The sequence below is a fragment of the Asterias rubens genome, chromosome 7 (assembly GCF_902459465.1).
Source record: "Asterias rubens chromosome 7, eAstRub1.3, whole genome shotgun sequence".
Classification (NCBI taxonomy): domain Eukaryota; kingdom Metazoa; phylum Echinodermata; class Asteroidea; order Forcipulatida; family Asteriidae; genus Asterias; species Asterias rubens.
In genome coordinates this window covers 18,232,649-18,245,466 of record NC_047068.1, presented here as the reverse complement: position 1 = coordinate 18,245,466, position 12,818 = coordinate 18,232,649, and the positions used below count along the sequence as shown (strand labels likewise).

At 42.3% G+C, this 12,818-nt stretch overlaps 1 protein-coding gene across 1 annotated transcript in view; it reads right to left on the bottom strand.

Annotated features, from left to right (window-relative positions):
- The window catches only part of LOC117292476 (TATA-binding protein-associated factor 172-like), a 38,448-nt gene that overhangs the window by 17,607 nt on the left and 8,023 nt on the right, over positions 1-12,818 (bottom strand). The window contains exons 9-18 of the mRNA XM_033774525.1: positions 12,061-12,237; positions 11,255-11,395; positions 10,051-10,296; positions 9,297-9,404; positions 6,641-6,790; positions 4,319-4,464; positions 3,412-3,577; positions 2,549-2,659; positions 2,113-2,171; positions 1,295-1,462 (exon numbers count right to left, since the gene is read on the bottom strand). Of these exons, the coding sequence (XP_033630416.1) occupies positions 1,295-1,462; positions 2,113-2,171; positions 2,549-2,659; positions 3,412-3,577; positions 4,319-4,464; positions 6,641-6,790; positions 9,297-9,404; positions 10,051-10,296; positions 11,255-11,395; positions 12,061-12,237 (1,472 nt within the window). The remainder of the gene's footprint in view (positions 1-1,294; positions 1,463-2,112; positions 2,172-2,548; positions 2,660-3,411; positions 3,578-4,318; positions 4,465-6,640; positions 6,791-9,296; positions 9,405-10,050; positions 10,297-11,254; positions 11,396-12,060; positions 12,238-12,818) is intronic.

The window sequence follows — 12,818 nt, the reverse complement described above, 5'->3', positions numbered from 1 at the left end:
TACACAAATTCAGCAGCCACCCTTTAGAAACACCAAGGCCAACTTCTTCTCTTAATTGTAACTGGCTGTATGTGCATTATACAACGCAACGAACCTATACAGCTTTACATCCCATCCGTAGGACAACGCAATAATGGTCAAGTGTCTTGCTTGAGGACACAAGCGTCATGACCAGGATTCTAAGTGTCTTGCTTGAGGACACAAGTGTCATGACCAGGATTCTAAGTGTCTTGCTTGAGGACATAAGTGTCATGACCAGGATTCTAAGTGTCTTGCTTGAGGACACAAGTGTCATGACCAGGATTCTAAGTGTCTTGCTTGAGGACACAAGTGTCATGACCAGGATTCTAAGTGTCTTGCTTGAGGACACAAGGGTCATGACCAGGATTCTAAGTGTCTTGCTTGAGGACACAAGTGTCATGACCAGGATTCTAAGTGTCTTGCTTGAGGACACAAGTGTCATGACCAGGATTCTAAGTGTCTTGCTTGAGGACACAAGTGTCATGACCAGGATTCTAAGTGTCTTGCTTGAGGACACAAGTGTCATGACCAGGATTCTAAGTGTCTTGCTTGAGGACACAAGTGTCATGACCAGGATTCTAAGTGTCTTGCTTGAGGACACAAGTGTCATGACCAGGATTCTAAGTGTCTTGCTTGAGGACACAAGTGTCATGACCAGGATTCTAAGTGTCTTGCTTGAGGACACAAGTGTCATGACCAGGGTTCTAAGTGTCTTGCTTGAGGACACAAGTGTCATGACCAGGATTCTAAGTGTCTTGCTTGAGGACACAAGTGTCATGACCAGGATTCTAAGTGTCTTGCTTGAGGACACAAGTGTCATGACCAGGATTCTAAGTGTCTTGCTTGAGGACACAAGTGTCATGACCAGGATTCTAAGTGTCTTGCTTGAGGACACAAGTGTCATGACCAGGATTCTAAGTGTCTTGCTTGAGGACACAAGTGTCATGACCAGGATTCTAAGTGTCTTGCTTGAGGACACAAGTGTCATGACCAGGATTCTAACCCACACTCTGCTGAACAGAAACACTGGAGCTTGAGTAAGGTGCATTTGATCTCTCGGCCACAATACACAATAAATAAATAATGGTATTTCCACCTTTTGGTAACCCCTGGAGCTCAAAATTTCAAGGAGCTAATGTGAGCTTCTAGGTAAGTTTATTCCGGGTAAGCATAATTCTGTTATGCTTAAGCAGCTCCATGAAATTAGCGTGGCACTCAACATGATTTTATTATCGTTTCACATGTTTGTAAAAAATAACGGAGCAGTTGGTACCTGATACTGAGCCGCTGTTGTTCTTCATTGATCTCCTCTATACTTGAATGAAGTTGTCTGCATTTTTGCTGGATGTCTTGAGTCGTCTTGGCTGGCAGGCCTCCTGGATGGGATAGCTGTCCCTGGATAGACTCAGATAAGGCACTGGCTTGCTCAACGGTGAAGGCGCTGTTATAACAAACATAGAATTATAACTCTTATTGTACGCACAGTGTGTCCCTCCTAGAGACATCATAGTATCTAGACTTAACAGGAAAGGACTAAGCAGACCTCCTGGATGGGATAGCTGTCCCTGGATAGACTCAGATACATAAGGCACTGGCTTGCTCAACGGGGTGAAGGCGCTGTGTTAACAAACACAAAATCAAAACTTTTGTTTCATACATGCTGTGTCCCTCCTAGAGACATTACAATAAATTTCAAGGGGAAAAACTGTAATTTGCATAATGCCATCTCGTGTTCAAAGTAACGAGAATAGGAACAGGGACAGTATCCTGCATTGTGTACATTGTGATTGCTACGTTGTCTGCGCTTCACCGCACTTTCGATAGACTCTTTTTTACGGCAATCCAAACCATCAAAATGTAAACTTGTAACCAAATGAATGGTTGGTTTACTGTGAAACCGGCACAGGCTTGTGCCACATAGAGTGAACAACTAGTCCATTTTTCTGGTGACATCAAAGACCCCCACATAGTCACCAATGCTGCCCTTGCTTTGACATCTACCCATGATCCATAACTGTTGGCTATGTACACCATACATAAGAAAGAAGTTTATATGAAATTTGAAACAAATAAACTTTTAAATAAGCTCACCCTGGAAACTGGTTAGCTTTGACGTCTCTCCTAGCATTACACCAAGCAGTCACAAGCATCTGCAGAATAGTGGGCAGACAATGAGCACAAGCAATAATACAGGATACTCAATAATAATAACTAGAACTTGCGTTGCATGGTGGGAGTATAATCAACATTTGCACTTGGTCCAGTGGTTAGACTGCAGGATTTGCAATCTCAAAGTTGTGAGTTTGAATCCTACTGAGCTAACAGCTGATTTCACACAAAGATTAGAATAAGTATTGTTGTCTAGTTTATTGATTCACAATTTCTTGATTTGTGCAATTCATAATCATAGACCTTAAACCAAGAGATATTTGCTGTTTTGCCAGCTTGTGGAAGTTTGCCAAGTTCCCTTGACAGGAAGATCATCTAAACAAACAAATAAACAAACATGCTATCTACATGAACGAACCTTACACTCTGACTGCATCTTCATGAATGGCGCTGACACCTCATCAAAATACATGGTGCTGGACAGCACCTCCAGCAGCTTGGTCTTAACTGAGTCTGGGCACTGGAAATCCTGAGAAGGTTTTTAAAGGCAGTGGAGACTATTGGTAATTACTCAAAATGATTATTAGCATAAAACCTTACTTGTTACGAGTAATGGGGAGCTGTTGATAGCATAAAACATTGTGAGAAACGGCTCCCTCTGAAATAACGATGTTTTTGAGAATGAATTAATTTTCAGGAATTTGATTTCGAGACCTCAGAATTAGAATTTGAGGTCCCGAAATCAAGCATTTTTCTTTCATAATTATCTCGCAACTTCGATGAACAATTGAGCTCAAATTTTCACAGGTTTGTTATTTTATGCATACTGTGTGTTGAGATATACCAAGTGAGAAGACTAGTCTTTGAACAATTACCAATAGTGTCCAGTGCCTAACTGATGTGTTTAAATGCATATTTTTTTCACAGACTAATAGCGTATGCTTTTCAAAACCCAGAACAATCTTTGGATTTTCCTAATTTTTTGCAGTGCCAGCAAATCAAACGCTACAATCCAATAAACTGTGGTGATATTTTAAAAGCTATTAGTATGTTTGCTGGGACAATTTGACTGAGCGCTTTGGTTCGGACAAAAAGAAAAAGTGGTTGGAAAATAACAAGCGTTATTTCACACTCTGAAACTAGGTTCGTCCTTATGATACTTTTTCCCCCTCACATCGATGAAAATTAAGCACTGTATACTCAAAACTTTCCCAACCTCTTTGAAAAAACCCAAACATCCACAGGCAAATCACACAGGTGGGATTCGAACCCAGGACTCACCTTATCCGTCTTAGCCCATTCCTCCAGGACTAGTCCCACAACCATCCTCTGAATGGCTGACTTGCTACTGAGATGAAACACAAGGATCTGACTGAAAGACTCCGAGGCATTGAGGGTTGGAGGTAGCTGGGAATTGGTGATGTACGGAGCAATGCGACCAAGTAACCTGGTAAGCAGTAACACAGTAATTGTAAATATGAGAAAATATAGTTAGCTATTGCATACAACTTACCAACCAAAATAGCCTATGGTATAAATGCGAAAAATAGTTAATGGCCTGATGGTTCAACCCAGCAAAGTCTTCCTCGAAGGCTAAAAGTTGTAAATATGTACAAAGCAATGCGGCCAAGTAACCTGAATAGTTACACAGTTCAGCAGTTAGTTGTAAATGTTACTTGCTCAGGTGACAAGCCTTTTGCATTACGGGAAAGCCCCATTAAAAAATTTCAAAGTTTAGCCACGACAACTTGGAAAGTATAAATCCTTTTTGGTGAGTGGGTGTGTTCATATTGAATTTCGTGGGTCCTTAATTTTATTGTATGAGCAGTTAATCTGCCAGAGTCAGTCAGCAGCCCTATCATGCCTTTTGGCTTGTGCATGATCCAATTAAGCCCAATATTTGGAAAAGGACTTACATGAACATAACAGGTGTGAGTTGCAAGAGGAAAAGGATTTTTTATTCTGGCCTTTTTCTTTAATGAGGCTTTCCCAAAATGGGCAACATTGTTTCATAGTGCAAGAAAATGCTAGAATTATCACTGGAAGACTCGGGTTGAGTTCTAAATAGCAGCTATGGCTACAGCTAGGGCTGGATTACTATGTCATAATGCACTAAGTATAGGACATCCTTAGCCACATGATTATCAACAGTTGTAGTTGTAGCCGCCGATTTCTCTTTATAACTAACCTCGCAGCTCTTGTTCTTGCCTGTAGTACATCACTTTCTCTCTCTACTGATGATGCACTGAGTGATGAATCCCCTCCAATATACTCGCGATCATCTTCCTTAATCGTCTGCTGACTCTTCCAACTCTTGCTCAGCCCCTTCGCTTCCTGTCAACAAATTTGACCCAAACAGAAAAGTCTTGAATGTTTTTTGATAGATGTTAAATTTGCATCGGTGATAAAAAAACCATTAATTTTGGTTTTACCCTTACACCAATGTGTGTTAGCACTGTACACTCTAAGCCTGGACGATATTTTTTTTCATAGACGATATCTTTCAAAATATCGAGTATTTCCCACGGATTTCTTACAATCTCACAGGTAAATAAGATTTGTTAGGGCTGATGCCGTCTTTTACGACTTCGAATGAAAGTTGTGGCTGAACGCATACCTTGTAAACCATCATCATATCTAGACATGGTGGTCTCTCTTTGCAGCGCTGAAGCATGACCAACGTTCTTGAACCGTTTATGTGCTGTGTGAATACCCGGAGCAGTGTCTATCACCCCAATCCCACTGTTATTATGGTACTTTATTATTAGGGGATGCATGAACTGAGTGCTGCCGTGGCCAAGCGTGGGTGCAAAGCTGTAGGGGAATTTCCCTTGGCCAGAAATCACCACGTAGCAGTATCCATCACCTCGATCCCACGGTTATTCTTATAAGTTATTATTAGGGGATGAATGAACCGAGTGTTTCCGTGCCCACGCGTGGGTGCAAAGCTGTAGGGGAAATTCCCTTGACCAGAAATCACCACGTTGTCGTCAGGAAATGTCGGACCATGTTGGACGCACTGAAAATACGGGTCCAACTACTTGCCGTCAACTCAATGTCAACTCGCTAGGTGCCGTAAACTCACCATCAAAACCTCCAGTAATATATTTAAAATCCACAAAAGAGTCATAGAAATGTAAAGTATTAGCCAAAAGAGAATTTTTACTAGTTTTGGTTACATTTCGGTAATAAAATGAGGGTTTTTTTATCGTGAAAAAAATTATCTTGAGGCGGCAAAAGCCGTCGGCCGCCATCTTGCTTCTTCACAGAGCTTGTATTGTACATCATGGACAACAGAGGGCGCTTTCCTGCATTTGGAACCGTTTTGGCCATACAGCTATATAAAATAGCATCGGTCGTGTTGACGGTGAGTTGACCAACACAAGCGAATCGACTGTGAATATCCATGCACATGTATAGTGATGATTGTGAACGCATTGGAATAAAAATAGCGACACCAGGTTTTTCCTCCATGGGTTTTTAGAGATCGCAACACTCCAATCGATTGAGGTACAAATATGATTTAATTGCTTCAGAGCCAGTGATGAAAAACAAAAAAATATTACGTTTTCTGTTTCATGGAATATGGATGTAATGTTTATTCAGTAATTTTCATCAAGGCGGTTTGAAAACAAATTATCTAATTTACGCAGTCCATTTTTTTTTTTTTTTAACACAACAGTCATGTTTTGTTTGTCTTGTCTTCGTCCTTGCGGTAAAACTGTTTTTAGCGTGCGATTGAGCCATTGTTGTCCCCTTCTGAAGGGTACTCTGAAGGGTACTCAAAAATCTTCACGATATATCGTCATATCGGCGATATTTACCTGACGATATATCGCCAGTCAAAATTTTTGATATCGTCCAGGGTTAGTACACTCAGTACTTTTCAGAGTTCGGTGAAAACAATCCAAGCATATTGCTCAGGTGGGATTCGAACCCACGACCCTTGCAATTCTAGAGCATTGTCTTACCAACTAGACTACCGAGGTTGTCCGGTAGCTAGAGGCAGTTCGAATCCTATGTTTTAATAGCAGGTACTGCAACGATTTTATAGATGTTAAATTTGCATCAGGATATTGTTATTTTGGTTTTCAAACTTGTATTTAAATAAACACCTTATTCAGGTAAGAATAATTTTGTTGTGCTTAGCTGTCTTTTGTGCTGAAGCAGCTTCATGAAATTTGGCACAGATCTTTGTATCGGGTTCCATAAGCTTAGTGTAAAAAATCTACGCAATAAGTCAAGCTTGCAGGGCACTGCTTTCGCCACCCTGAGCTTCCAGCCAGCAAGCTTGTCCTCTGGTAACGGGGCCTTAAAAAAAGGTAAATGCCACTGTTTTAAAGCATCAAAATTAGCAACAAAATTGTTGATTTTTTTCCCCCATTTGTTAGTTTGGGGTCAAGGTCTATCAAGTATGAAAGTCCATTTTTTGGGTCAGGGCCAACATTTTCAAAAAATCTTTGATACTTACAGTAACTTACTCTTAAGTATCCATGCATGTTTTTCTTACCTTTAATTTATGTTTAGCCTCAATCAGCATGGAGGCTTCAATGGGTATTTTAGATGGTTGCATGGTCAGACACATCCATACACTGATCCAAGGACAAGAGGCTCCGACTAGGATGTCTAGGGGAGACTTCTCTAGCAGGGCATCCCACACCTACAGAAGGGAATACAGGAAACATGGTCAGACAAACTCATAGACTGAGTCAAGGACAAGAGGCTCCGACTAGGATGTCTAGGGGAGACTTCTCTAGCAGGGCATCCCACACCTACAGAAGGGAATACAGGAAACATGGTCAGACAAACTCATAGACTGAGTCAAGGACAAGAGGCTCCGACTAGGATGTCTAGGGGAGACTTCTCTAGCAGGGCATCCCACACCTACAGAAGGGAATACAGGAAACATGGTCAGACAAACTCATAGACTGAGTCAAGGACAAGAGGCTCCGACTAGGATGTCTAGGGGAGACTTCTCTAGCAGGGCATCCCACACCTACAGAAGGGAATACAGGAAACATGGTCAGACAAACTCATAGCCTGAGTCAAGGACAAGAGGCTCCGACTAGGATGTCTAGGGGAGACTTCTCTAGCAGGGCATCCCACACCTACAGAAGGGAATACAGGAAACATGGTCAGACAAACTCATAGCCTGAGTCAAGGACAAGAGGCTCCGACTAGGATGTCTAGGGGAGACTTCTCTAGCAGGGCATCCCACACCTACAGAAAAGAATACAGGAAACATGGTCAGACAAACTCATAGCCTGAGTCAAGGACAAGAGGCTCCGACTAGGATGTCTAGGGCAGACTTCTCTAGCAGGGCATCCCACACCTACAGAAGGGAATACAGGAAACATGGTCAGACAAACTCATAGCTTGAGTCAAGGACAAGAAGCTCCGACTAGGATGTCTAGGGGAGACTTCTCTAGCAGGGCATCCCACACCTACAGAAGGGAATACAGGAAACATGGTCAGACAAACTCATAGCCTGAGTCAAGGACAAGAGGCTCCGACTAGGATGTCTAGGGGAGACTTCTCTAGCAGGGCATCCCACACCTACAGAAAAGAATACAGGAAACATGGTCAGACAAACTCATAGCCTGAGTCAAGGACAAGAGGCTCCGACTAGGATGTCTAGGGTAGACTTCTCTAGCAGGGCATCCCACACCTACAGAAGGGAATACAGGAAACATGGTCAGACAAACTCATAGCCTGAGTCAAGGACAAGAAGCTCCGACTAGGATGTCTAGGGGAGACTTCTCTAGCAGGGCATCCCACACCTACAGAAGGGAATACAGGAAACATGGTCAGACAAACTCATAGACTGAGTCAATGACAAGAGGCTCTGACTAGGATGTCTAGGGGAGACTTCTCTAGCAGGGCATCCCACACCTACAGAAGGGAATACAGGAAACATGGTCAGACAAACTCATAGACTGAGTCAAGGACAAGAGGCTCCGACTAGGATGCCTAGGGGAGACTTCTCTAGCAGGGCATCCCACACCTACAGAAGGGAATACAGGAAACATGGTCAGACAAACTCATAGACTGAGTCAAGGACAAGAGGCTCCGACTAGGATGTCCTAGGGGAGACTTCTCTAGCAGGGCATCCCACACCTACAGAAAGGAATACAGGAAACATGGTCAGACAAACTCATAGCCTGAGTCAAGGACAAGAGGCTCCGACTAGGATGTCTAGGGGAGACTTCTCTAGCAGGGCATCCCACACCTACAGAAGGGAATACAGGAAACATGGTCGGGGGGACTTCTCTAGCAGGGCATCCCCACACTACAGAAGGGAATACAGGCAACATGGTCAGACAAACTAATAGCTTGAGTCAAGGACAAGAAGCTCCGACTAGGATGTCTAGGGGAGACCTTCTCTAGCAGGCATCCCCACACCTACAGAAGGGAATACAGGAAACTATGGTCAGACAAACTCATAGCCTGAGTCAAGGACAAGAGGCTCCGACTAGGATGTCTAGGGGAGACTTCTCTAGCAGGGCATCCCACACCTACAGAAAAGAATACAGGAAACATGGTCAGACAACTCATAGCCTGAGTCAAGGACAAGAGGCTCCGACTAGGATGTCTAGGGTAGACTTCTCTAGCAGGGCATCCCACACCTACAGAAGGGAATACAGGAAACATGGTCAGACAAACTCATAGCCTGAGTCAAGGACAAGAAGCTCCGACTAGGATGTCTAGGGGAGACTTCTCTAGCAGGGCATCCCACACCTACAGAAGGGAATACAGGAAACATGGTCAGACAAACTCATAGACTGAGTCAATGACAAGAGGCTCTGACTAGGATGTCTAGGGGAGACTTCTCTAGCAGGGCATCCCACACCTACAGAAGGGAATACAGGAAACATGGTCAGACAAACTCATAGACTGAGTCAAGGACAAAAGGCTCCGACTAGGATGCCTAGGGGAGACTTCTCTAGCAGGGCATCCCACACCTACAGAAGGGAATACAGGAAACATGGTCAGACAAACTCATAGACTGAGTCAAGGACAAGAGGCTCCGACTAGGATGCCTAGGGGAGACTTCTCGAGCAGGGCATCCCACACCTACAGAAAAGAATACAGGAAACATGGTCAGACAAACTCATAGACTGAGTCAAGGACAAGAGTAGGACAACAGTAGGACAGATAACGGATACCTTTTCAATGAGAGCAAGAACATCTGGGTTGGTCTCCAGAATACAGCGCTGGAAGATGTGTCTCAAGGCATCCTGCAGAATGGGTGGCAGCCAAACACTAGTAGGAACCTAAAGTGTAATAAGGAATTACATAAACATTACAGGTGTTAGTTGACAGATGAAAAGGATATTTTATTCTAGCCTTCCGGCTGCCAGCAAAAAATTTAGGGCGCTCCCAAATTGTTCTAGAAAAGTCAGTCCAGAAAAACTTGCCTAGTACACTCGTCATCAGACACAAAGTGACAATAGGACCCTTGCAGAGTCTTTCAGAAACGATAAAATAATCATTTCAGTCTAATTCCAGTGTGACATGGGCCACATTTCATAAAGACTGTAAGCGCAAGTTCCTTAGCACAGATTAGTATTGCTTAGCATAAACAGGTTACCAGCCAAAATAACATTTAGTTTGGATTGATGTGGCTTGTGCCTGACTCAATAGTTTGCTTAGAAAATAAATTTGTCAATCAGTATTCTCTGCTGTACAGCTTTATGACATTGGGCCCTGCAACCGATCTCAGCAGAAATCGCCCTGCAGCCAAAATCTGGAATTAAGACGAGTAACTTGTCCTAACTTATGATGGGTTCAATGCGTCTTAACATCTATGGATACAGAAATTAACTTGTCCCAAGTTCGAAGTTTCATTCTAAAATTAGGAAGAGTTTGGTGAAATCGACGGCAGGTACACTTCATACCTCTATACGTAAACTTAATTACCTGTTGGCGTTCAGCGAATAACAGTGTACACAGTGTCTCCAGTACAGCTTTCCTGACTGATGTGATATTATGCCTTAGGAAGGGCCAGAGTCTAGGTACCAGTCTCGTCGTGGCCTGACTGTGGTATGTGAAGACTACTGGGTAGGACAGCAAGGAGGCTAGGAGGGTCATGATGCTGTTAGTGGATGCAGTCAGGTCGTCTAGATCCAATAGGGTGTCCCAGAGTGTGTTGAGAATCGTGGATACCTGTAGGAAATATTTGAAAGGCAGGATGCTAAATGTGAATGGTGAATGGCTAATTATCGCATCCAGACTGCAACCCATATAAAACAGAGTGTTTAAAACCAGCCAAGCACATATTTATTCCCTTATTGTAGAATGTCATGAGAAAGATATTTGTCTATTATGGCCGCCACCGATTTGTCATTTGAAAAGTATAATTGATAGAATAACAAGCAATGGCAGAACATTTTGAAATTATATAAAAAGTGCTTGTTATTCTAGCTTTTTTTTTTTCAATAAGACAAATCTGCCATAGCCTTCTGGCTTTATAGACCCCTTGCAATACACGCAGCAAACTCACATGTGCCTATCCTTGGTGTCATTTTGGGTGTCAAAATCGTATACAAACATGCACAAAAGAGAGTTGACACCCAAAATTACACGCATTGCTTGGAGGCGCGTTCTGTAGTGTGTAAAAAATTAATACCCCCCCCCCGGCATAATGCGAAACGCTACAGGTACACTGACGTCACGCGCACAGAAAACAGCTAATGTCTAATGATCTGCCTCCATTTTGAGAGTGTGACGTCATATGCAATGGGTCTATAGCCAAATACCTTTCTTATGTCATACTCTGACCGTGAAAATGTCCATGCTTGTATCAACACAAGCACATTTCCCCTTTGTGCCCCACTATTGCAGAAAGTTCTACCCCTAAATTTCCACTCACAGTTATAACTTCGGCACTTAAGTTGAAAACTATTGCACACAAGTTTCAAACTTGTTAAGGTTTAATACAACCCCTTTTTACAAGCTTCTGCTTATCAAAACAACCCCATACTCTATCTATTACATTTATCCTGCTTCCTGCTACATGTACTTCATGTTATTTTTGCTTTACTCCATAGTTACATGTACTTGTTGATATTTTTCATAGAAGCATGGAAATAAATGTGTATCTGAATTGAATTGGATTTCTTACCTGTGTATTACACACTCTGATGAGAGCAGCAGCGACAGGGTTCAGGGCTGCTGCAGCTACAGCCCTCACATCATCGTCAACATCCTGAAGACCCTGGACAACCGACGGCAAAACCACTGGCAACAACTCATCCGTCATTTCCTTCAAATAATAAGAGAATAAATATAATAATAATAATAATTACAACATTTATAGAAAGCTAAAACCAGACTATTCAGATTGACAAAACAGAACTGGGGCTATATTGTGAACATCTTAATACCCAAGATGTTGGGATATGGATAGCCATCACTGGCCTTAGTAAGTAGGTTCCAGGATAACGGTTTATAATATTACTTCAGCGGCTGACAAGAGTCAAAATGGACCCAGTGTGTTGAATTTATAGATTTCGGTTAAAGGCAGTGGACACTATTGGTATTTACTCAAAATAAGTATTAGTATAAAACCGTACTTGATAACGAGTAATGGGGAGCTGTTGATAGTATATAACATTGTGAGAAACTGCTCCCTCTGAAGTAACGTAGTTTTCAAGAAAGAAGTAATTTTCCACGAATTTGCTTTTGAGACCTCAGAATTACATTTTGAGGTCTCAAAATCAAGCATCTGAAAGCACACAACTTCGCATGACAAGGGTGTTTTTTCTTTCATTATTGTCTCGCAACTTTGACGACCAATTGAGCTCAAATTTTCAGAAGTTTGTTATTTTGAGATACACCAAGTGAGAAGGCTGGTCTTTGACAATTACCAATAGTGTCCAGTGTCTTTAATGGAAGATTCAAGTAATGTTGAGAAGTGAAACAACGTACCTTCCTGACTGCTAGTAGGTATTTCATTCCCAGCAGACCACCATGTCTGACCTCCCACTGGTTCTGTGATAAGAGCTGTAATAGAACCCCCAGTACACCATTCACACCACTAGTAGTCATATGGTGTAATACAACCCCAAGGGCTTGGGCACAGGTCTCTCTCACTGGGGCAACTACCTGTAAACATACAATCAATAAGAACTATTTGTCAGAACTGTTTGTCATATAGGGGTGTCATGTCCTCCCATTGGTTCTGTGATAAGAGCTGTAATAGAACCCCCAGTACACCATTCACACCACTAGTAGTCATATAGTGTAATACCACCCCAAGGGCTCGGGCACAGGTCTCTCTCACTGGGGCAACTACCTGTAAACATACAATCAATAAGAACTATTTGTCTTATTGGATATTTTATTTATATATTCACTTTAGCAAACGCAAAATTAAAAAACACAGAAAAGTATATACAAGAACCATCAAGACAAGAGAACGAGTGTATGAAAATCCTTCCCGTAACTCTGCAGGGACTAAAATGGTACAGATAACGAACAGGGAATAACAAGTTATATCATGCATAAGATTCAGCGCTTGCCGTGCAAGCGGACAATGGTCAATGAAGCACACAATTCTGCAGTAAGTAGAGCCATGTGAAATTGGGCCCTGCTCTTGCATGTCTGTGGATTTTTTTTTCAGGACTCTAAAAAGTAAAAACACACAGTGTTTAATTGGTGTAAGGGTCAAAACCAACAAAAATGTA